Raw genomic sequence first — 26243 nt, 5'->3', positions numbered from 1 at the left:
TTAATTACATTTTTTAAAAGCCACCCATTGCCTGTTCTCAGGGCTTTTTTCAGCCAGAACTCGCTGGAACTCAGTTCTGGCACCTCTTGGGTGGGCACCATTGCCATTATAAGAGAACCAGGGAGGTGTTCATGGTGAGTTCCGGCACCTCTTTTTCTGGAAAAATATTCTGATAATTGGCAGTGAATTTAAAATGATAACAAGACAATGTGTTCTCTGTGTACATCCTTGCATTTTGAGTTCTGTAGTTTGGATTTGGCTTCTTGCATTATATGGCACCAGTAGCCATTGTTTCTAAAGGGCTAGAATAGGAATAGCTTTTTCTACAGTGTATTTATTATCAGGAAACAGTAAAATGTTTTGAGGTTTTTTGTTTTTGTTTTTGCTGTCAAGCAGTATATTTGTTGTTGTTGTTTAGTCGTTTAGTCGTGTCCGACTCTTCGTGACCCCATGGACCAGAGCTCGCCAGGCACTCCTGTCTTCCACTGCCTCCCGCAGTTTGGTCAGACTCATGTTTGTAGCTTCAAGAACACTATCCAACCATCTCGTCCTCTGTCGTCCCCTTCTCCTTGTGCCCTCAATCTTTCCCAACATCAGGGTCTTTTCCAGGGAGTCTTCTCTTCTCATGAGGTGGCCAAAGTATTGGAGCCTCAGCTTCAGGATCTGTCCTTCCAGTGAGCACTAAGGGCTGATTTCCTTCAGAATGGATGCGTTTGATCTTCTTGCAGTCCATGGGACTCTCAAGAGTCTCCTCCAGCACCATAATTCAAAAGCATCAATTATTCGGCGATCAGCCTTCTTTATGGTCCAGCTCTCACTTCCATACATCACTACTGGGAAAACCATGGCTTTAACTATACGGACCTTTGTTGGTAAGGTGATGTCTCTACTTTTTAAGATGTTGTCTAGATTTGCCATCGCCTTTCTCCCAAGGAGCAGGCGTCTTTTAATTTCGTAACTGCTGTCACCATCTGCAGTGATCATGGAGCCCAAGAAAATAAAATCTCTCACTGCCTCCATTTCTTCCCCTTCTATTTGCCAGGAGGTGATGGGACCAGTGGCCATGATCTTCGTTTTTTTGATGTTGAGCTTCAGACCATATTTTGCGCTCTCCTCTTTCACCCTCATTAAAAGGTTCTTTAATTCCTCCTCACTTTCTGCCATCAAGGTTGTGTCATCTGCATATCTGAGGTTGTTGATGTTTCTTCCGGCGATCTTAATTCCGGCTTGGGATTCATCCAGCCCAGCCTTTCGCAAGATGAATTCTGCATATAAGTTAAATAAGCAGGGGACAATATACAGCCTTGTTGTACTCCTTTCCCAATTTTGAACCAATCAGTTGTTCCATATCCAGTTCTAACTGCAGCTTCTTGTCCCACATAGAGATTTCTCAGGAGACATATGAGGTGATCAGGCACTCCCATTTCTTTAAGAACTTGCCATAGTTTGCTGTGGTCGACACAGTCAAAGGCTTTTGCATAGCCAATGAAACAGAAGTAGATGTCTTTCTGGAACTCTGTAGCTTTCTCCATAATCCAGCGCATGTTTGCAATTTGGTCTCTGGTTCCTCTGCCTCTTCTAAATCCAGCTTGCACTTCTGGATATATCAAGCAGTATATACACTATATTTAATAACAAGCAAATAAATAAGATAAAATAGGGCCAGACCCATTGCCTCTCCTGCTTTTTAGGTACACTGCCATTATGTCTTTACTGTCTAAAGAACAAGAAAGGCAAGTCTGATCAACCTTTTTGGCCATGTTTTCCTGCCATGCCATATCCTCCCTAAGGAGGCTCACCAGTGACTCCAAAATTGCTGTCTATAATTAGGTGCATGGCAAACCTGCCTGTGAAGGTGGCCTCCCTAGAAGATTTTAAAGCCCAGCCAGGCTCATACTGGGTGATATGTAGCCAGCACTTTGAATTGTGACCAAAAATGAACCAGTAGCCAGTGCAGCTGTTGTCACAATGATATTCTCTTCTCCTTGTAACTGGCTTGGGTCAGCTATTTGGACACAGCATCTTGGATCCACTGAAGTTTCCAAACACTTTTTGAAAGCACATTGCATTAATCCAAACAGCATGTAACTAAGGATGAATGAATGAATGTAACTAAGGTGTGCATCATTGTAGTCAGATTGGACGGCTCCAGGAATAGGTGCAGCTGGCACACTAGTTTTAAATGTGCATGGATGATGTGTATATAGTAGGCCTCCCCAGTCTAATGCCCTGTAGATGTTTGGGGCACACGTCCCATCTTTCCGGATCTTCAGCCATGCTGTCTGGGGCTGATGACAGTTGGCATCAGAAACATCTGGAGGGCTCCAGGTTGGACAGCTGTGGTGATTTAGTGAATCTATGTGTATATGGCATCACTCTGTGGGATCAGTCTGGGCTGAAGCAGCCCGCTGTCAGGAGAAACTTCTGTATAACATGGTAGAGTCATTGAGAACCAGATATGCTTTAGTCTTCAAAACCCCATCCTAGATTCAGTTTCTTAGTGACAGTTGCATGTGACGCATATATGTTTCAACCATATACAGATGTTTGATATTTCTGTCTGACATAAATATGTTGTGAAAATACTATTCATTATTCTTTGCAGGCAAGATGGTTCTGGGAAGCTTACTTTCAATCAATGAAAGCTATTGCTTTGGCAACCCTCAAGATTATCAATGACAGGATCTACCCATATGCTGCCACATCATATGAAGAATGGAATGATCCCCCAGCAATTGTAAGTAGAGCTATATTTCTATTAAATTTAATATGCTGGGCCTCTTCAAAAACAGACTCCCATTGTGATCTGCTGATATTTTATATTTTCTGTTAAACATAAATTTCACTTAACTTTGTCCAAAATATAGCCTAAAGGGAAATATTTGTGTATTAGCTTGCTGCGCTATTTTCCTTTTTCTCTTAAAATGGGAGTCTTAAGCTATTGTCGTATGTTAGAAGTCTAGTTTGAGCCATTGCAAACAGTTCTTAAGATAAGTGCACACATTTCTGCTTTAATAAATTTGAACTACTTGTTAGCAGAGGCACTTCCAAGAAAGGGACTGGGAAAGCTTTTTGACTGAGAATAGTAAATGTTGGACTCAGGATGGCAAATGAGTGATTGCTGTGTGTTCAGTAGGCATGCTGTGTCTGACAATAGAAACTGATTATTATTGCTGAATTTTGGTGCTATTCCATGATTACATTGCAAAATGTGGAAGCTGAAATTGTAACTAATCTCCAATAAAGAAGTTAGGACATCTTACAAGCTTCTACTCCAGAGGGACTCTCCAGAGTAGATTTTGGGGGTGCTACAGCAGGGAGGAAATGAAAGCAGAAGTCTTGTTGTGCAAGTTGAAGTCCTCTTGCACTCCATTGGATACAATCCAGTGTGTAGCAAAACAATACCTGTGACTCCCCTCATCCTTTTAACTGAGAATTTTAATTTATTGGTTTACTACCCCTATGACACTTGCAGAGTCAAGGGAGTGTTCATATTTGTCAGTTTATTGCATGTTTAGGGAGTACTCCTGTGCCACCTTTTGAGCACCATGGTACAAAATGTATGGCTCTGTTTTGTCATTGCTGTTTCAGTGTTCTCAAAAGGGGTGTCATAAATTGTAGTTTAACCACCAGTATTTTAATAATCGCCAGGAGACCTGCTGTATGCAGAGCAATAAATGTACTTTCTCAGCAGACCTCCATTTTCTCTGTGACTGACTGCTAGAGAGCAACTTGGCTGTGAGACAGGAAAAGAGATGCCCTACTAAATGAAACAACAGATAAATAGTTCAAAGAATGGCTCATGTGTAAGTTAGAGTGAGAGAGCAGCTAGTGCAGAGAATGGTATGAAGGTTCTACTGCTGAAACTAAGCAGCTCTTCTAGTATAAGCCATCTTGGGGAAAGATTGCTTGGGACCAATAAGTCAGTTGCTCTGAGCTCCTCAGGGGGAGCCGATTACACAAAGATACTGCTATCTAAATGCTTGTTATACAAAAATTCACTTATCCAAACACAAGGAATTAGTACCAAATCCATGCTATACACGCTACAGATTCACATACCCGAACAGCTGAACCTGTCATATATTCTCCTACCTCATGTCAAATGTAGCGTCCCTAATATATTGTCTGTTCTAGTCTAAGCAGTTTGCCTTAGTCGTGTAAAGTTAAGTTATAGTAGGTTTTGAAAAACACTCCTGCTTTTCTCAAAGGACTGATCTTGAGAGGGTTTTTAAAAAAACAAAAAACAGAAAACACCCATGAGTTTTATTAGTGTCCAGTGGGTTTAGATGTCATGATGATGGATATCAATACTGTATTATTATATTGAGCCATCGTGTTAGCAGTGGTCTGAGAAAAGCATTTTAAATAAAAACTAAAGCTATGCTTGTTGCCATGAGTACTTTAACTTACCATACATACTGTTTGGAAAAGATTTTACAGTGCATCAGCTGAATATCTTTCAGAAATGTTTCCAGGTGAAATTTTATGCTATCTATCCTACAAAATGTAGGACAAGGTAACAACAAAGGCCTCTTAAGACCATACACTTTATAGCTATATGCAGCTTGATTGAAGGTTTTGGCACAGATGTAGCCCAAAAAATGTTCACTTAGTTTTCAGATCACTTGACACTTCAACGTATCAGTTAAAATTTTGGAAATGTTCAAGTGTTTCTGTAGCTGGACACTTACCTGCTTATTTGAGGAGAATATATTTCCTTTCACATGAGTAACTTGTCAGACCTGAGAGACACCTCAATGAACAGCTATTAAAATAGCACAGGGTTTTTCTTTTGGACTGGCCAACAGATCTTTGTAGATCCTAGTCTGTTTGGACTAAGTAACAGGTGTAGTCGTTGTGTGAATTATGACTTACCTTTGGAGAAACTTGCCCCTAAAATTAATGGAGTAAATACAGAAACTGTTAAAAATGCACAGACACCCTGGTGCTTAGATGTCAAGGCCATGCCAACATTTAGGTAGAAGCTAATTTTGTCGTTGCTAACAGCTGCTAAGTTCCTGTTAGTGGTAAATGAAAAAAATGTAGATTTGCTACGTATTACAGGTTGGTTTAACAAAACATGGAAACTCTCAGTCATGGAGAGATCTCAAACCAAATTAAAGGGGCCTAAAATCCATACTCTACGGGTGACTTCTTTTTTAAGGCTCCCATTTCTTGTATGCATAGACTCAGCAATAGCAATGCACAAAATACCATTGCACCTTAGTTCAATTTTTATTTTGTCATGGATAAGGGTAGTAGAAAACTTGTTCTAGAATTGTAGGGTGTGGTTTTTTTACTGAACTTTGTCTTTCTGACCATTTATAGCCTGAAATGTAAATAAACTACAGTAGTACCTCGGGTTAAGTACTTAATTCATTCCGGAGGTCTGCTCTTAACCTGAAACTGTTCTTAACCTGAAGCACCACTTTAGCTAATGGGGCTTCCTGCTGCCGCTGCGTCGCTGGAGCACGATTTCTGTTCTCATCCTGAAGCAAAGTTCTTAACCCGAGGTACTATTTCTGGGTTAGCAGAGTCTGTAACCTGAAGCATGTGTAACCTGAAGCGTATGTAACCCGAGGTACCACTGTATAGTTTTTGCTTGGTTTATACACCTACTGCCACTGCCACCCAAACTTCCACTGATCAGGTGTCGACAGGGAAGAGGAGTGGAGTGGAGGAGGATGCCACTGAATCCACCCCCCTTTCGCCTTTTAAACTAGCTGATCATCAGGATTTTAGTTTTAAAGAGAAGTTCCAAGTGCCTGCTTGGCTGCTGGGTTATTACAAAATGCTGGCTGAAAAGGGGGAAAACAAACAAGCAATTGCTTGTCAAGTTTGAGTGCTAGTTTTAGCCTAGGTAAACTAGAGTGCTTTGCTTACTGAAGAAGTGACTGATGATATTCATTATGAAACTCAAATTCTGCATTAAGAGAAATTATGTTCAAGACATATTATGCAAATTAACACAGCATTAAGGGTTGGATCAAGACTTCCCCAGAACAGAACTTTGCTAACTAGACACAGCCTCAGGTGGAATAAAGGAGGCATTTTTAATTGGTTCCTTCTGCACCTCACTATGTCCCCTCAAAATCTGCTCTGGAAGGTTTGAGGACCCTACAGAATCATGTAAGAGGTTGGAGGGGTTGCAGAGGGAAGGAGAAATAGGTGTCAGTTTTGGCCACTCTCCTTTCCTCCAGTGGGAGCTGCCTCCTGGATCCAAGTTCTTTCTGTAAATGGAAGGAGCTCTTCAGGTTTTGCCCTTTGACAAGTTGTGGATGGGAAGCATGGGGGAAATGTTGTCTCTGTGCATTCAGTGGAAGTACATTCTGCTTGCAGAACAAAATAAAACAAAGGTATTCCTTGTCAGGTAATTCATAATAGAAACTGCATTGAGGTGACAATAGAAACCTAAAACAAAACACAGCCCCCAAACCACCCTTCCTTGGAAAAATGATATAAGTATAATTTTAGTATTAAAAATGTGTTGGAAAGAACATTTTGATCAATGTATCATTAAATCCTCCTTACTTCTTTCATAATAGTAGTCTATTATGGTTCAAACGGAATATGATTTCACAAAGTAATAAAATATGGCTGCTGAGAAGAAAATTGTAGGAGGGAAGGAAAATAGCACTGCTTTTGTTCATGAGAACAGTAAAAAAACTTTTATTATCACCATGTTAGCAATCCAGCAACGGGAGAGTGATATTCCCCCTCATAGTGTGCATACGAGCATGTGGGCGAGACTGAAGGAGTGAGTAACCAGGAACAGGATCTTCAAATTGTGTTGGCTAGCTCAACAAAAATGTCCTATCACCTCAAAAAGGATCCAGAAAAAGTTCAGAAAAGTGGCAACCAGAATGATCACGGGGTTAGGGCAAGGCACTATGAGGAAATACTACAACACTTGGGACTTTTTTAGTTTAGAGGAAAAGGCAACTAAGTGTGGACATGATTGAGGTGTATAAAACCATGCATTGCATGAAGAAAGTGAGTGCTAGAACTCAGGGGCATTCAGTGAAGCTGGTCATCAGAAGATTCAGGAGAGACAATGTCCTTCTTCACACAGTTAAACTATGGAATTTGCTCCCACAAGAGGTGATGATGGTCGCCAACCTGAACAGCTTTAAAAGAGGATTGGACAAATTCATGGAGGATCAGGCTATCAGTAATGGCTGTTAGCTCTGTTGGAATCAGCATACCCCTTAATACCAGTTCCTTGGAATCACATGTGGGGAATCACAGTTGTTGTGCTCAGATCCTGCTTGCAGGTTGCGCAGGCTGAGTAGGCAGGTGGTCTTCATCTTCCTTCTGCACTCCAGTCTGTGCCAGCGAAGTGGCTCAGGAGCATTATTCTATCTTCTCCTTTTTGTTCTCTTTCTGTCTTGGGGATTTATTCCACTTGATTGTTTATGCAACATATTTATATGTTGCCTTTGAAAATAAATTTAACATCACAATAGTGTTCTTTGACTTGGGTATTGCATTGTTGGCACATAACTTCTGTTGTATTTTTAATTATTGTAATTGTGTTGGAGATAGAGTACAGATGTTTTCAGAAACAAACACTATAAATGATTATACACTAATCATTGGGAAATCAGTCATTCTCACTTATTACTCATAAGATTAGCCCCCACCCTTATGAAGTTTTTCTCTTTCCATGTGGGGTGAGGTTCAGAGTCCTTCATATCTCAGGAGAAGTGAATTCCATCAGGATCTTTTTGTGGGGGGGATAACTTTCTTCTTTCTTTACTGAGTCTTAAAATAGTTTTAATACTGCATGCAGTTAAAGAAGAAGAAAGTTCACTTAGCCAAAGCAAAGGAAATAAATTCTCCAGTAGCAAATGGAAACTTTAAAATGTTTTTGGGGGTTTTTTTTTGCTAAATGGCAGTCTGACACAAATGAGTCGCTTCTTGTGGAGATGTTCCTTTGAAAAAAAAAATCATCACCAAAAGTTAGGCCAGTTTCCCAGCCTCCCACTCAGGTTCTGGATTCCAGTGCTTTGGCTTCTTTTGCTGTCTGCGGAAAGGAGACCGCTGTCAAACAGCCAGGAATGCCAGACCGAGCAATGTGAGAGCCCTGTTGCATTGCAGAGTTGACACTTGCAACTGGATATGGCTTGTACATAAAACTGATTCACGATAAATACCCTATCAGTCTTGGGTTAATTACTGTGGCTCCTGTAATGAATATTAGCTGGTTGAGCGTTGGGAAGCCGGCAGCTGGGGGTGGGGAGTTAGAATTGTCTGAGCCATGGCTGAGTGTCAGCACTTTGTCAAAGAAAGTGATGGATGATTACACCATCAGTACCAGTTGTGGGGAGTGTGTGTGAGAGAGTGAGAGAGATCAGTTGGCGATCTCCAATACAAGGCCTGGATGCACCTGAAACAAATGTTGACTGATGCGTTTTCTATTGTTGGGAAGAACCATCCTTATGTCACCATCAATTTCATGCCCTGCTTCCATAATAGGGATTTAATTAGGCTTCTGTTGAGTTAATTACCTGCATTGTTTGCCTTTCTCCAACAGAAGTTTGTAAGACTCAAGTAAATCATGGAGGTTTGAATTTGCCCAATTTCCTGCCGAAAGTGAGGTCAAGAGGTCCCAGACTGTAGACACACTTTTCAGGCAGGCAGCAGGGGGTTGGCTCTTAATGGTACTTCAGCAATGCCTAAATGCCCTTTTGAAATGTTACTCTCAACTAAGGAAACTTGATTATTTTTGAGGTGGGGGCGTTCACTGTTGGATGTCAGAGTAGCAGAACATATTCTAGCTCAGCCATTCTTTACCAGTGTCTCAATTACACAGTGGGCTCCTTTCAACAAAGTGGCACAGCTGCCTAGATGCTACATTTCTTTATCTAGACATAGAAATGTGCTGGATGTTAAATGTACTATAAGAATTTCCATCATAGTACTAGTATCAAAAAATAAAATGTTGCTTTTATGATATTGTTTATTTTTGAAGGCAAACCTACTGGGATCAGTAGTAAATAGGGTCAGGCAATTTGCCTCATTTGCCATAGCCATGAATCAAAGCTGTAGTGCTGGAGCTCCAGCAATTGATTAGAGATTACTTAAAGGAAGCTTTTGATTGCTTTGTTTCATTTGTCATTTGTCTGCCCTGCCCATCATTTGTTCCTGTGCTGCATTTGTAGTACAGTGGTACCTCGGTTTAAGAACAGCTCTGTTTACGAACGATTTGGTTTACGAACTCCACAGAACCGGAAGTAGTGTCCTGGTTTGCAAACTTTACCTCGGTCAAAGAACGGAATCCGAACGGTGGAAGAGCACTGGTGGCGGGGGGCCTCTTTAAGGAAAGTGTGCCTCGGTTTAAGAACGAACTTCTGGAACGGATTAAGTTTATAAACCGAGGTACCACTGTATGTACATGTAATGATTAACAGATGAACAGTGGAAGACAAGAGCCAAAGAACAACTTACATATGAGTAGGCACCCCGTCTTGTTTAAGTGGCAAATAAGCTCCCCAACTTGCCATTGCAGGCATGAAGCTTGAAAGAATGCTACTTTTAATGTTTTGTCCAGACATTGTAAAAAATATTGTAGGAAACACCATACCTTTCCAGAGACAGAGAGAGAGAGAGAGACTAGTTTTTCCAGAAAAATGCATATCTTTTCTAATCATTTCTTGCTGGTATACTACTGCACCATTTTATACCCATTGTCATTCAAACACCAGTAATCTCCTGACTGAACTACTCTGGGTAACATGCTGTACCCAGAGCTGTCCATTGACCTTGCTATGCCATTAAATGATTCAAAATTGTGCTGTCTGACAGTTTTCTGAGATGGCGCTTATTACTCTGGTTTTATTTAATCTACAGTGACTCCCTAGTCATGGTGCTGTTACTACTATTTAAAAGTCCTCAATGCAGTGGAGGATGCTGTGATTGCTCCACATTAAAAAGAACTATATAAAAAAACTTGGTGCCCAGGTAAAATTAGTGTATGGGAGGATCTAGCAAAACTCTATTGCAGAGAAGATCTAAATGACTTTCCTATGAACATTAGTAGATGACTGCATCACAGTAAGCCTTCCGCTCCAGCACTGTTCAAACTATTGCCGTGTTCTGTAGTGTTTTGTATTACAGCTCCCATCATTTCCCATCATGGGCCATGCTTACTGGGGCTGAAGGGAGTTGTAATCCAAAACTTCTGGAGGGCCAGTAGGTTGGGCAAGGATGGTCTCTTTAGGACACACGCCCCTTCCAGCTGCCCCTGATGGTTGGGAGATTCCCTAGAGCACTATTCAATAAAGTGTGAGTGGTTCTTGTTGGAAATGAAAATTGAGAATATCCGTATGTGCAACAAAATTATTTAGCTGCATATCAGACTCTGTTGATCCTAGCCAATATGTTACAATATCCTATGCAAGGGTGAAGTTAATGCCCTAGTTTTTCATAGGCCTAGATTTTTTTAAAAAAACTGCTTTCCCCCTGTCTATATTCTTTAATGTTAGCCTTTGATTGTGTCACTGGGGAAAGAAATGTATACTACAAAATGCATTCTGATGGGACTCTACATTTTGGCTCTACTGTGCCTTATCTGCATCTCTACCAGCTAAATTGGCTTCCTTATGATGGTAAAATAAGTCTTCAAAACTATTTAGGGAACATTAAGTGGAGTAAATAACTAAAGTTGATCTTTGCCTCTTTTCTTTTTTTTTAAATGCTTGAAAGGTAGACTGTTTAAAACCATAGAACAAGCCTATTTTTGTTGAAGGTTGCTTTTTTATCCTTCTGCATTGAACCAAGAGTATGTTTTCTTTTTTATTTGTGCCCATTTTGTGTCAGGTTTATTAATTTGCCTCTTTTTACTTCATTTCCCCCCAGAAATTGTGGCACTAGGTTGGTTTTCTGTTTGTTGGCCTAGTCTGAATTCATATAAAGATTAAGTTTCCTTTTGGGAAGAGAGATGTGGGGAAGAAGCAAGCCAGGGTAGAATCATAGAATCATACAGTTGGAATAGACCACAAGGGCCATCGAGTCCAACCCCCTGCCATCGTTTCCAGGCCTTTGACCATTTGGTTGCCCTCCTCTGGACACGTTCCAGTTTGTCAGTGTCCTTCTTGAACTGTGGTGCCCAGAACTGGACACAGTACTCCAGGTGAGGTCTGACCAGAGCAGAATACAGTGGCACTATTACTTCCCTTGATCTAGATGCTATACTCCTATTGATGCAGCCCAGAATTGCATTGGCTTTTTTAGCTGCCGCGTCACACTGTTGGCTCATGTCAAGGTTGTGGTCAACCAAGACTCCTAGATCCTTTTCACATGTACTGCTCTCAAGCCAGCCGAATCTTTCTGGTTTTCCAGTAATTTGCCTTTTATTCTCCGGTAGCCCTGAACATACTTGATAGTTTTTATTATGACTTGAACAAATGCACAGAACATGTTTATATTTAACCGATATTGGTGTTTTATCACAAAAAGAGGCTTTCAAAGACCAGTTTTCCCTCTAAAATGCTTAATGTGTTGGTGTGCTGATCTGGTCCTAATGATGGAAATTGCATTCAGTTGATTTATTCCAATTTTATTACTGAAAAGTGACCTTTGTTTAATCCTACTTCTTTCCTTTCTGCAGAAATGGAGCAGCGTAAGCAATCCACTATTTCTTCCTCTGATTCCACCTCAGTCGCAAGGCTTCACTGCTATTGTCCTGACCTATGATCGGGTTGAGAGCCTCTTTAGAGTCATCACTGAAGTCTCAAAGGTGCCCAGCCTTTCAAAGTTGTTAGTAGTTTGGAACAACCAGAACAAAGTTCCACCAGAAGGTAAGTTGTGGGGAACCAAGCTCCTCCTATGAGGTGACCCATTTTTCCTTTACACCCTGGCTTGAAGTCATGTCATACTGAAAACAGAAGAGCTTCCTTCATAAGCATGGGGATGATCCAAGCCATGCCTGTGAAGGAACTCACTGGGGCTTGAAGTCACCTCTCAAACGCTGATTGGCAGTGACTTAAAGCCTCTCTTCCAACAGGGATCAATTGCTCTCCAGAGTTCCTGAGTGCTGCTGATTCTGGCACGGCTTGCATCTGGCCTCTAAATTAAAAAGGCACTGGATGCAAGCTCTGCTAATCGTAGAACAATCAGGAGACCACTTTTAAGGTTCCTGATTGTTCCTTAACAGCCACATCTTGACCTGCACCACAGCTGATGTCATATACAATGTTGGCTTGGAGGAAAATGCCTCATGAGCCAAATTAGGACCACTGCTGTCCCTAACTAAGTCTGTGGTACCAAGGTTTCACATACCTGCCATAACAGCTTAAGCACAATATTCTTTGGAGCTTACTTTTGACCATACTATTGAGGAAAGAGAAGTATTTTTTGTGATTGTCCATCAGTTGTGGAACTCTGTTAAGAACACTGTGAAAGTTGAAGCCTTTGAGAAATGTTGTGGATACTGTACTTCACTGTTTAATGGCTTTTAGTGCCCAGATTTTAAGTAGATGTGCAGTAATGTGAATTCCTAAATGTAATTTAATTTCAGTATAACCATCTTGAGAAAAAGCAGAATAGAAATTAAAATACAGTGGTTCAAGGCACAAGTATTCTTGATTCTATAACTAACTCCACAAATTATTTATCTTCCCTTGTTTCCTTTTAAACAAGTTATGCAACTTCCATGTTCAGATTTTCAAAATCACAAAGTAGATCACTTACTTGGCAAGTCGTGAAATATTACTATAAAAGGAAAATATGCACTTAAAATAAAATATTGGGTGCTGCTCTGTTCAGCTATTAAGTCAGAAGCAACCACAGACTGTTTGCCAATGGAAGTTTTCCTTCCCTGCCAGACCATACTCATGAAAATACTGACCAATTGTTTAAAAGCTAGGCTTCATCTCATGAATGACTCTGGTGTGCCAGTGCTTATTGCTTTTCCAAGCCCTATTTGTTACCTTCAGTTCTCACTTCATTGTACTCTTGTTCTTCTAAATAGAGCAGATCCTACCAAAATTTAACAGTGAACCTTTTCATGAACTTTAATATCAGTATATTTCAAATGTCCCATGAAATTACTGCTTAGACCCTAGAATGTTATATGCCATCTCAACCAAACTGCATGTTCACCTACCAGTGATGAATAAATGTTAATTGACGGTTAGTGAATTTCACTTTCTTGCTTTGAGGTAATAGAATTATCAAGTGTATAATTGAACATTGCATTTCTGCATGAAGCCTGCTTTTGCTGAAATTCCCATTGCTTGATATTCTCTAGAATCTAAGAACGCATTCTCAAAGTCAGAATGTTTAACCCAGGGATGCAGGCCTCCAGGACACTGTCAGGGCATGCCCCCTCCCCAGCACTCTCTTTGAGTGCATTTGCCTGACTGAATGTGCCCTTGAACTCTGTTAAGGCCTCTTGCTTGCCTGGATGGAAGGAGCTACCTTTAGAATGGGCAGTTACAAGGTCACGTCTAAAGAGAGCCTCCCTGAATTCTAAGTATTGCAACAAGTACTGACTTCCTGTGAAAAGCCCCTCATCAGTAAAGTGCACAAGTGGGTGCTTGTCAGCTCCAGGCACTTTTGGAAGATTATTTGAATCCATTTTCACCTGAATCCCTGATTGTGAACTGCTTTTACAGCACTTGAGTGCTGAGAGTACAGGTTATAATGGCCTACAACGAATAAATGCTGTGGCCTATTGTGCTTGCTTATGAATCTCTAGTCAAAGACAGTCAAAGCTAAAGTGATCGCACCAGCCATAACTTGCTGAGTAACCATGGATTGGATATGCTGCCAAGCTAGGAGGAAGATGGAGTAACTTGCTGTCCACTCTTCCCTTCCACACTTGAGCATATGCCTTGAACCTGCTCCACTCCAGTTTTCTTGGGGCAGGCAGCAGTGGTATCAACAAGGCGAAGAAGTCACTGACTGCCTACTGCTGTTCACCAGAACTTCTCAGAATCGTTGGTCAGCTTGGGATAAAGAAAAGGACATGGCATATTGCACCCTTCTCCACAGCCCAGACCAAGCTCCAACAATTGCTTTAGGAGTGGAGATTTATTTAGGGATCCATCCTCCTCCAGTGCTGTCTCTTTTGTTTGTTTCTTTCTAGCAACTGGACAAAAGAATAGTGAAGGCGTATGGGATCCGGATCCCTCCTTTTGTGTTTCTTGAGAAGAGAAGTTGTGTGAGGGAAGTTAGAAGTAGGTGGTGGTTCATGTCTTCATACATACAGGTTCATACATACACAAAGGTGTATGTATATATACCAGAATTGTGTCTGTTGCCCTGTCCAAGTTCACACCCTGATTTCTGGCTGTGTGTTTCCACTTTCTATTTATATAAATAAAAACATGCACTTTCTTTCTAGTACTTTGAGCTGTTGTGCTTTTAGTGTGTCAAAGAAATAGAATACTAGAAATGATTTGGGGTAGAAAGGGGTTGATTGTGTTGATTACTGATTGATCAGTTGATTACTGGGCAGCTTTATCTGATGCATGTAGTTCATAGATACTGAAATATTTTGCATTTGGGTGAAATATTTTTGTACCTTTGAATAAAAGAAGCCTATCTGAAGCTTTGTTATAAAATGTATAAGTGTCCTGCCTCTTGAGAGCAGAACAATCATTGAGTTTCTTAAGCTCACATGGCTTCTTACCATCTCTCCCCTGTGTGTGTACATGTTCGTTTATTTAATCCTGAGATTTGGATGAAGCCAAATTATTTGATAGCAAAATTGTCATGGCCAAGTAGTATTTAACTATTTTTAAACTTAAAACTCTGTTCATTGTAGCAGATCATTATATAACCCTTTTTCATTGATATACTGTTGAAAATATATTAAGTTGTTGACATGAAAAATAATTGGCCCTGAAGGTCATAGGTTTGTTTCCTTACTGAGACTTAGTTATTTAGCTTTACTTTCTAATAGGTATGTATTTTAATAACTTTCTTATGTGACCGCCAGCTACCCCCTTCATCTATGTATTTTTAACACTTGGATAGGTTGTGGAATGTCCTGGTCTGCTGTCGAGGGGTTTAATTTAATTTGTTTTAATTCAAATGCATACAGTTCGTTCCACCTAGCTCTTTGGTAGGATAGCAGAACTTGGTTTCACTAAGTCTTTCATTCAGTCTGTCTATTACGGCTCCTAATCCTTGGACTTCAAAGCTTCTGCCATTTATAGCCTATTAAAGCCAGGAAGTTTCTGATGGATTAGGACAAGGAATGAGTTTGAAGTTAGTAATGCACACCGCTGTCAACGATAAGGTCTAGTTTATTACCCTACGGTAGTATCTGCACATTTATGGCTATTCTCTTTTAATTGGTTATAGTAAAGCTGGGACCATTAACCTGGTTGAGTATCAAATGCAGGATATCCTGGCCAGTGCTGTATAGGGAACACATTTCTGGCTTTGAGCAAAGTCAGGTACGTTTTCTGTTATTTGAACCAGTTGTATTTTTGATATGCATTAATGGGAACTAGAAAGAGAACATCAAAGGTAATTTTTGCTCATGATGGCCCTACAGTAAATTCAGATTTGAAATTGGCTTTTAATATTGGCTACCGCATCGGTGGATATAAAGGCAGTTAGCTTATCCACCTCTCCCCACAATTCCCCATTGATGGCCCCATAGTAACTGCATAAATTCATCTCTCTTTATGTATTACCAATTCTCAATTTGTAACTTGGATGTATAATAAAAAATATTGTAAGCCTTTGCTACAGGCTTACAAAAATTAAAGGGAAATAAAATGAACTCATGCCAGTGTTCACTTTAAGAGTGTGAAGTTACAGGCAAGTTTGAAGCCCCCACCCTAGTATCTCAATGACTACCTGACATTTCTGAAGTGTGCTTCTTCTGTTTTATTTTATAATGAAACAATACTAACAAACATGTTACAAGATTATAAATCGTGTAAATTGAAGTCAGGCACAATTTTGTGTGACGTAGCTTGAAACTATTAATTGCACAAAATCTAGAACTTGTGCTCTGCCTTCAGGACCAAGTCCAGAGCGTAGCATTGAGAGAGTGCCTTTCTGGCCCCTGGCAGCTACATTCTGGGGTATCGCAGGGGACTATCTTATCTCTGATGCTATTTAATATCTATATGAAGCCATTGGGAAGTGGTCATTGGGAGTTTCAGGGCAAGGTGTTATCAGTATGCTGATGACACTCAGCTCTGTTTCTCCATAACATCTGAATCCTCCGTGGTGAAATGGATGAGGGTTAGAAAAGCTGAGCTTGAATCATGGCAAGACAGTGGCAGTGTGGATGAGGAGCTCCACTGTCTGAGAAACTGGTCAGTTGCCTGCCCTGGATGGGGTTGCACTCCCCTTTGAAGGAGCAGGTTCACAGTTTGGGTTGCTTCTGGATCTCTCTGCCACTGGATGCTCAGGTAGCCTCAGTAGCTATAAGTGCCTTTTACCAACTGTGGGTGGTTCTACAGCTACAGCCATTCCTCATTCAGGAACGCCTTTCCACCGTATTTCATGCACTAGATACTTCAGGACTAGATTATTGCAACGCACTCTTATGTGGGACTTCCTTCACAATTAATCTGGAAGCTGCAGTTAGTGCAGACTGCTGCAGCACAATTGCTGACAGGAGTGAGGCCTTGTCAGCATATACACTTGTGCTCAGAGATCTGCACTGGTTGCCAATTTGCTACTGGGCCAAGTTCAAGGTGTTAACATTAGCATATACAGCCCATAACAAGTTGGGACCAGTTTACCTATGAGGTCGCCTTATGCCACATCTGCCCACTCGACGACTTCGATCAGCAGAATTGGCACTATTACAGGTGCCCTATAACACCTGTTCTATCTTTAAAAGAACTTGATCATTTAGTGTGGCAGTGTCCACACTTTGCAATGATTTTAATATGTTTTAGTATTTTAACTTTTGTATGTTTTAAAGTAGGGTTGTACATTTTTCTTGATTTTACTGTTTTATCTTTTAAGGGGTGTTTTGTTTTTGTTTTGTTTTTAAAAATCCCAATCAAGTGTTCTATCAATTTTATGAAATAAATAAATAAAATAATAAATGAATCCAGAAGTGTCAGCTTACAAGTATCAAATCTTTCAGAAAACCATAAATGCTCTCTCACCGGAGTATTAAAGAGCCTTTGAGGGCTATTGGCTGCATGTATGTAAATAGATAGTTAGACATCATTAGCAGAGTGTTCAGTGTGTAAGGAGGATTGTCGGCTCAGCCAGAGTGCCAACAAATGCATATGACTTGCACATAGGATATTAATTTTAAAAAAGAGACTGCTTGGAAGCTTTACAGTGTTATAGGAGAAACTGATGTTTTTCACTTAGTCTGCATTTGCTAAAATAAATATTGTGGTCTAAATGTCTGCTGCTAGAAATATTTGTGTAGGCAGAAACATTATTATAATTCTCCCTTCTTATCCAATAACTTTTCATTAACATTTAACTCTAAACTGATGGTTTTTAAGCTCAAGAAAATTATGCAGAGTGGGTAAAAGTTACAATGTTAAGAGTTGATCTCGTTTCCACTGCTATTGCCGCACCATATTCTACAACTTGAAATTGCTGTCACCTCCGTAGCATCCTCACTTCACTGTTGGTAGTTATACCTATATAACATTTAGATAACACACGAATCTATAACACAGTTTATTCTTGCTCCTTAGCAATGCTGACAGTAGAAGGATATTAATTTAGTGAACTTATCTCTATTTACATGCAGTGCAAAAAATAAAAAATAAAAACGTTTCCTGTTTCAAGCTGAAATGATGTACAACCTGCTAAAGATGGATATCTATCTGTCTATCCCAACCTTCCCTTAAAGAACATGTGGGGTGACACATCTGGCCTTAGCCTGTTTCTTCTCACTATGACCTTTTGAGGTAAAACTAAACTAAGATAGTGCCTTAGGTCACCCGGTTCAGTAAACAGGATCTGTCTGTTGATTTCTTGCAATTGTTTGGAGTTAAGAAAATATACAAAAACATACAAAAATTAAATTGTCTACTACTGAGAGCGACTAGAATTTTTGTTTAGGTAATGAACTTATATTTAGGTCATCACAGTGTCACAGAACATGGCTCTAGAAAGCCACCGTTTCCTCCTCTCATCTTCTCTTGTGTCTCACTAGATACTCACATGGCTCCGTTCCTCTTCCATCTCATCTGATTCATACCTAGCCTTTTCTGGAGTATATACTTTATTGCCCCTCTCTGTAGCTTGTGTGTATTTGTGTACACACAAAGTGTGTGTTCTGCCACTGAACCACGGCCTCACTAAGAGTGCTAGTAAGAATTAATTATATAAAACATTTTTTAGTTTTAACAAGGGCCACCTTGGAGTAGGAAACTGAAATGATTATATTTCCAAAACCTCTCACTCTGTATTTCTTGTTTCTTTTGCTCATCTGGGCCAATTCCGCCTTTCTTAAAACCCCTCCAAGGTAAACTTTCTTTTCATAGTTGTTTAGTGTGGTTTGGAAAGGGGTACAGTTTTCCTAAGGAAGCTGTCTCAGGTATTATGTTTGGATGCCAGCATCTGAAGTGTGCAGAACTTTATACGTTCTTTTGGAGTACTCTGTAAACTATGAAATCAGACTCTCCTAGCAGTGAAAATGGACATCTGACCATAATCTCCATCAACTGTGTTTTCAGGAAACAGAGATGTTTTCATGTACATCTTTTATGTGTACCTACTAATGCCATATGATGTCAGTCACAGAACAGTTGAAGGGATCTCTTAGGCCTGATATCAGTGCCACAGTACTAAGATCAGAGAGAACGTCTCCTTATGAGAAAAAGGCAGGAGAGGGATCTCTTGTCTGGTCTTAGTGCTAAGCACCACCATGCCATGATTGGCAGTGAGCCCTCTGCCTGGCTTTTCTGTAAAGTGCAGGCAGAGAGTTCTTTCCAGTTACCCCCTTGTCCCAGATCTGGAGTGGAGAGGGCTGGGAGCACTGAGTGAGTCCCTGACCTGCTTGCCTGATGTGTTGGAGTGCATGTATGAGTGTTAGAGAGTGCTGAGTGCTTGGTGTCTGGTGATGTGTATTTGTAACAAAGGGAAGATAGAGGTACATACTTCCCCCCCCCTTTTTGGGGGGGTTGTCCCATCTACTTTTGCCCCATCAGTCGTTGGAATGTGTGCATGCAAACACACACACACACACACACACACACGCATGGTTTCCCTACCCCTGTATTAAATAATGATGTATGTTCTTAATGCTAGTAGCATTCAAAGTCATACCTGTATCTCAAGGTTATTTGAATTAATTGGAGTGTCAGAATACATTGGATGAAGTTCAGTGTTGTGCAGTTATAAATGTTGCATCAGTGCAAGCATATCAGCTTGCCAGACAAAATTATTCCCTCTCCCCTCCCACTGCATGCTGTTCTGGGGTTCTCCTACAGCCATTTGTGAGAGGAGGAGAGGGAAGAAGAGTCCCATTGTGCAAGCAGACACCCATTCGTAGGGCTTCCACTGACAGGGTTTGTCAAGTGAATCCCTCCCATAGTTTAATTGTCCTGCTGTACTCATGGCCTAGTACATGCATAGAGCACAAGGACTTGATGGTGGGGGGTTAAGGTGTAATAAAACGGCAGATGAGATACAGCAAAAACAGAAATAAAATCTTAGATTTTGTTCTTTTTCACAGAAACTGTTTGGCCGAAAGTTCGAGTGCCACTAAAGGTTGTACGGACCACAGAAAACAAGTTGAGTAACCGCTTCTTCCCCTATAATGAGATTGAAACGGAAGCAGTGTTGGCCATTGATGATGACATAATCATGTTGACATCAGATGAGCTGCAGTTTGGTTATGAGGTAAGACGGCTTCTGCTTTTTGCATGACTTGAGTTGATTGAGTTAAATGCTTCTGGGGACAAATCCTCAGCTAAAATGTTCTTAACCTTCAAGTAGTGCCATGATGCATAATCAGCATAAAGTTCTTGCAGCTATCCAGGAAATGTTGTTAATCTTCAGAAAATATTATCTTTGCATTTTGCTGCCCTTGCTCCCCAGCATGGAAGGAGGATTAGTTATAGTTCTTTTCCAACTCATATGCAAGGTTAGCACATAAAGATATGTGCCAGAGAGCCTGAAAGATGAAACTCTTGGACAGAAGCAGAGAGGAAACTATATTTGTATTTCTCTCATGACGCTTTTTGGGGATTTCCAAAACCTGTCTTTCTGTGTTGCCCGTTTAGTCTTCTACTATAAGCAAAAGTTTGTCTACAACACATTGGATGATTATTATGACATAGGCCTCCCCAAAATGCTCTCAGGACAGCTTAACATAAAATAGAAACAAATTAAATATACAATAACCATAGGAACGATACCATAAAATATGAAGCAGCATAAAAGTAAGTCAAGAGCAGAAAATAAAACAGCATGTTCCACAACCAGGATGCTACCACTGAAAAGGCCCTATAACCACCTGCCACACCCTACCTGGCAGGAGTCCCTGGAGAAGGGATTCGAAGATCCTGGAGTAACTGCTACAGCTATTACTAGCCCTCATCCAACCCACTACTATGTCTAGATACTGGTTTAGGGCTTGCATGGCCACACAACAAATTTCCTAAAGATCATCCCCAACAACTTCATATTGGGGGTGTGAGTGTGCCCAGCAGTACTTCACAACGCAGCTGCCTGTGGCAATCGCCCAGTACCATTCTCTGAAACTAACCCGATAGATAGGAGCCAGACCATAGAGTCTGTCCAGGATGATGCCATCAAAAGGGACTAAGAGATAAACCAGAAGCAACAGGGTCGCACTCCCCTTATTCTTATCTCGATAATGGTCATCAATCAAGGTGACCAAGAGCAGTGCAGTCCTGTCACCAGGCCTGAACACAAACTGATAAAAGGTATAGAAAATCTGTATAACTTACAACCCTATTGAGACTCTTCTCCCCCAAAAAGAACATTAGCATCCAGGTGGTAGCCAGGATGAGCAAAGATCGAGAGAGTACGTGCTGATTGCATTGTTGCCAGTCCCTGTTGGCCCTGCTGTTGGCAGTGTCATCAGGCCACATTAATTTTGTGGTGCCCTCCAAGGGTGTGAGGTTCACCACTCCTGGAGTTCAGCATTGTGGAAGCTATAGAAATCAAAGATGTTGACAGTGCTGAACGTTACAGAATAATTTAGGAAAAGTCGTTGGGTTTGGCTGGAAGTTGAAGGTGTGAGAGGAGAAGATGAAGTCATGTCAGAAAGCTTGTTTTTCCTTTAAGTGTGCAGGGTTGTTTTTTTTTAATAAGAGGGGGATATTGTTTTAAGTGGCAGAGAGGAGAATGAGATGGTCTGGATCCTCAAGTAAGGAACTTAGGAAGAATTATAAAGGAGTGGGTGAACTAATGGTAGCTTATTACAAAAGTGCTCTTTAGATTTTTCTCCGTAATCATGAAGAATAAGCTTAAGACAGTTGACATTATATGGAGTTGGTTTGACAATTGACATACTGTCTTAAACAATAATAAAATATATGTGGAAAAAAGAGATTTAAGTATGCCATATGTGTCTCCAGACAGGGAGGTTCTCCCATGGGGATTAGCGGTTATATGAGCAGCCAAGCTTATATTTTCTTCTTTTGGGGAAACATGGAGGATGGAAGGTTACACTCAAACAGGAGTGTGGACAAGTACAGAACAGCTGTGTATTCACAATGGAAGGCTAGACAAATGAAGATGTAGCCTGCTCTGGTTCAGAACACATAAGGAAGAAGGACAGAGGATAAGTTTTCCTTTGACACACAAGCTTTCAGAAAGAAGAGAGATCTTGACATGGGACTGTTTCAAATAAGCAGTTTCCTTGGGCAAGTCTCCGAGAGGACTGTGGCATGTTGGTTTGAACAGACTTGGCTAAATAATCTCATGTGTCTGGACTGCTGGCAAAGGACATGGTGAAGCAGCTGTAATATGGGGAATTGGCTGGAGTATCTGTATATGCATTGTTTTTGTGTACTTGAAGAATTTGTATTCTAAGTGTGGCTTAGATTCGGTAAATCAAAACTTACAACAAACTGTAAAAATATAGACCATTTGGGAGAGGAGGATATAAAGGTAAAATTTGTTAAGAAAAATCTGGGAGAATGCAAGAACCATCAGTGACTTGACAGGCCAAATGCCTATTGTTGAAATAGAAAGGTCTCCACAAGGTGGCAAAAAGCCATAAAAAGGGGCGCAAAATAAGCCCCCTAAGGATGCCCACTAGGAACGTGCTGTGATGTGTCCCAACCAGCCATATCTCTGATGTTGGGGCTCGGAGGACCTTGGACATGGGCAGGAGGAAGCTGCAGCTCATATTTCACTTTAAACGTAAGAACACCAGAAATTATACCAAACACGCACTGACCACTCTTTCCGTATATAGATCACTTCACAGTGGTTCACGTTAAAGAGGCTAACTTAGTTTCTCAAGGCAATATAGTGATTCAGTGACTGAACTGGGGATCTGTAACTCCCAGTCCCATGTTTGAACTTCAGGGTCCATTTTACCTAGTTTGCCTGACTTATGTTGGCCAGATGCTTGGATTGTGGAACTGCCTGAATAACAGCCTGGATAGTCTTTGTGTGAATTTGCTGCCATTTGGACAGAGCTTCCTCTGATTTGGCAGACACATCTGAGTCTTGCAAAAGCTGTTTTTCTCTTAGTGTGTTTAAAATAGTAATAATCATAACAGCCACCAATTTATAGAATAATTCTAGAATCCAGGGCAATGCCATAAATGTGGGATAGAAAAGAGCCCTAAAACATATCTGTTTTAGCACAACCATGCTAATTTTTAATATTAACCGGGGGGTGGGGGACTGAATCAAACGTCCAGAGTATGGCAGTTCCTTTTTTATGCAGCTTCCTCTATAAGAGCATGAGGGGAAGTGTGTATAAATGCAGTTCCTACCTTCAACCCGCAAATCAGTGACTGCAGATCAATCTTCCCTGGGCCAGAGTGTCTTTGACTTGCTTGACAGGCCTGAGCTGGCTACCAGATGTTTAACTTGTCCTCGGCCTGTGGTAATTTATTTATCTGTTTATGTATTTCACCAAGAAAGTATCTGTTGCAGTTCTGAACAGTTTGCAAGGGAATTCTGAGGGAACAGTAGCAACATATAATGTTACCAGGAGGGTTTCTTTTTTAAGTGTCTTGCTTCAGTCAGGAGAAACATTTGGAAACGTGATGTTGGTAACGTTCTTCCTCTGCTTATACTCCAGACCTTGTTTAAACATGTGGCTGAACTTTCTAGCAGCACAGACTTGTCTGGCTGTATCGATTAGGCTCTTTTTATAAAAAGAAGAAGAGAAGGGGGGTTACTTTGATCTCTGTACACTTTCAGCCATAAAAATTAAAGTAACACTCAAAAGTGTCAGACATTTTTTTTACTTGTTAAAAGTGAACTATTAGGGTCCCTAATGATTTATTGCATGGTGCAAAACTACTGAAGCAAGAGCAATATAGCCCCTATGTGCTGTTTAATTTAAGGAGGCATGCGAATATCTACGGCTCTGTGACTTGAAGTGGAAGCTTTGTGAGAAGTAAGAGGACAGCTTTTCAGCATTGTGTTGACAGAAGTACTGACAGATAGTGTTCTGTGCTCTTAAACAGTTAGGACTATACAACATTTCTACCCATTCATCAGCTGTTTCTGTTCCCCTTACAAGAAAGATAAAAGCAAAAGAGCAAAGAAATGTAACATGGATTCAGCTGAACATAATTTTTGAAAATGAAGGCGAAGCAGACCAGTCTTGCTCTAAACCACATTTTTCATTTTCAACCTTCATGCAACTGGAAGCTACCTTTCTTTAACCATGACGTGGTTGTGTTTAAAATTTGTTTCTTTGTGTCCCAAAATATACATTTAATAACAGTTGTAGTGCTTATGAATCTCTCTGTTTATCTCTCTGTGTTGGGAATTGCCGGTCTTGTGTTCTGTGCGAGAAGCCAGTGGCTTCAGCTCTGCCTGCTTCTGTACACTGCTGAAAAAGAGGGATAACTCTTGCTTGTTCTTGTAGCCCAGCTTTCTTGTAAAACCAACCCACAGGGGGCGACAGGCATGCTAAGCTCTACCCCCATCACTGTGACCATATTCATTGTCCAAGACTTGGAAGGCAAGGAGATCCTCATGCGCTCATGGCAGCTCCCCACAGAGTTTAGAACCCTGAAAGAGCCATGGTGGTGATAAGGGGGAACTTACTGTGCTCATCCCTGCTTCCTTATGAGCTCTACATGTGAATAGAATGCCTGAGGCAGGCTTATGTTTCACATTGATGATAAATGCTAAGTGCCTGTTGAGGCTGAGCAAAGATTTCTGCTCTTCTTGCTGTTTAAGGTTTAACTTGGCACACTTCCTGTATATTCATAGAAAAACAAGTCAGGCGTGGGGCAAAGCCAAAGTGTGTCAGCTAGGTATGGAAAAATGTTTGGCTGCTGCTGTTGTCGTTTTTACCTAGTTCTAATGCTCTTCGACATGTAGTTGCTGGACTTACACTTTGCCATTCTTCTGCTACGGTAATAAAGCGAGCTCTATGTCCTATATGAGCAACAGCTGTTTTCTCTATTAATCTAAAGTTTAGGCTCAAAACTTTCCTATGAGTATATTTTCTTAACTGTTCCTAGAAGAATGTATGCTGTCTTCAACATATGAGCATGTGATTACCTTTATATGTGGTCACCAGTTAGCAATAAAACAGAGACTAAGACTGCCTTTATCACCCATTCTAGCTCAATCTTTATGCATTTCTGGTCATGAAACTGTGGTTTGGAGGCAAGGAATGTGATGTCTGAATGGAACCTGGGTTTTGCCTCTGTTCCTAACTTAAAGGTAAAGGGACCCCTGACCATTAGGTCCAGTCGTGGCTGACTCTGGGGTTGTGGCGCTCATCTCGCTTTATTGGCCGAGAGAGCCGGCATACAGCTTCCGGGTCATGTGGCCAAGTAGTAAATAGTCCATCCTTTCGGGAGCCTCTCATTTCTTCTCCATCATTGTATTATACATAAGTATGTTTTGGGTGCTTCAGAGCAGAAGAAAGGTGGAACAACTCCAGCATTTTAGGGTAATTTTAAGATAATTTATGAATAAGTCAATTTATAAGCTATACTACAGGCCTCCTTATATTTCAAAGCTAAATTAGACTAGCTTTATCATACTTATACAAGCAACTTGCATAATTTTTCTGAAATAATATAATTTAGCATGATAAACCTTAAAATGTTTTTATTTCAATTTCACTGCCTTGTTCCTTCCTCTGCTTCCATTTATTAGACATACTTCAGTTTACATCAGAGTGTTGTGATGTTCTTAGTCTCTAATACATGCACTATGCCAGTCAGCTGAAACTGTCTTCACAGCTGAGCCTGCCTATTTTCAGCTTTCTTCCCCAGTCTCTCTTTAACCATTATCTCTTCTCTTCCCCTACAGCTGTCCTTTTCAACCCTCCCCCACCTTCACGTTTTCCCCTTAAGTTTTCCGTCTGGCCTCTCATTATCTGATCTGCCTTTATGGCATAACACTTCTGCACTGGTAGGTGCAAAGAGTCGCAAACTCAGTGACACTGTAGCAACACTGCAAGGAGAGCTGTTCCCCATTTTACATTATAGGTCTGTCCATAGGGTCAGAAATAAGGGACTGATGCTAGATCCTTGGACTATGCCAACAAAATAAAAAATAAGGGTAGAGAAGAGGGGAAAGCCACCCAAAGAATCTTTGAAAAATGTTTGAGAAATGAAACCAGGCCAGGTTTGAGCTGTGAAACCCCAGATTCTGTGGCACTAATGTATGACTGACAGCGTTAAAAGCAAGGAGAAAGAAGGAACTGAAGAGCAGAAAGACAGGGTGAGAATCTTTGGGTTTGACAAGTAAGATTCTTGTGTAAGATTCTTGTGCATTTTCATCAGAACTGTCTTGGTTGAATTATCGGGATGTAAACCATATGAAATAAGTCAAGATGCATTTATCAGAGTGAAAATGGAGACACCAAATATGGAGTGACCACATGAGAAGTTAGCTAGCTCTTCCATTGTTTCTGATGTTTTGACTGTGATCTGTCAGAACCGATCCACCACATTATGTGGCAGTCATGTTTAATGTGAATACACTGGTGATCACAATGTTTAATGTGGTGAGCATTCAGAAGCGTCAAGGCAGAGATGCACATCTCCTGTCACTTGTGGGTAATAGTGGAGATGAATTATCATTGGTACATATTATAAGAACGTAAGAAGATCTCTGCTGGATCAGACCAAAAGCTCCATCAAGTCCAGCAT

General features: G+C 40.7%; 1 protein-coding gene across 4 annotated transcripts in view; it reads left to right on the top strand.

Annotated features, from left to right (window-relative positions):
* The window catches only part of EXT2 (exostosin glycosyltransferase 2), an 80445-nt gene that overhangs the window by 39947 nt on the left and 14255 nt on the right, over positions 1–26243 (top strand). For all 4 annotated transcript variants that reach the window (XR_014516737.1, XR_014516738.1, XM_083464031.1 and 1 more), the window contains exons 8-10: positions 2606–2737; positions 11615–11804; positions 19637–19803. Coding sequence is in view for 2 of the 4 variants with exons in the window: in XM_083464031.1 (XP_083320157.1) it covers positions 2606–2737; positions 11615–11804; positions 19637–19803 (489 nt within the window). In the remaining 2 variants the exon portion in view is untranslated. The remainder of the gene's footprint in view (positions 1–2605; positions 2738–11614; positions 11805–19636; positions 19804–26243) is intronic.

This window comes from Podarcis liolepis (assembly GCF_965112155.1).
Source record: "Podarcis liolepis genome assembly, chromosome: 1".
Taxonomy (NCBI): domain Eukaryota; kingdom Metazoa; phylum Chordata; class Lepidosauria; order Squamata; family Lacertidae; genus Podarcis; species Podarcis liolepis.
This window is presented reverse-complemented; position numbering and strand designations above follow the sequence as displayed.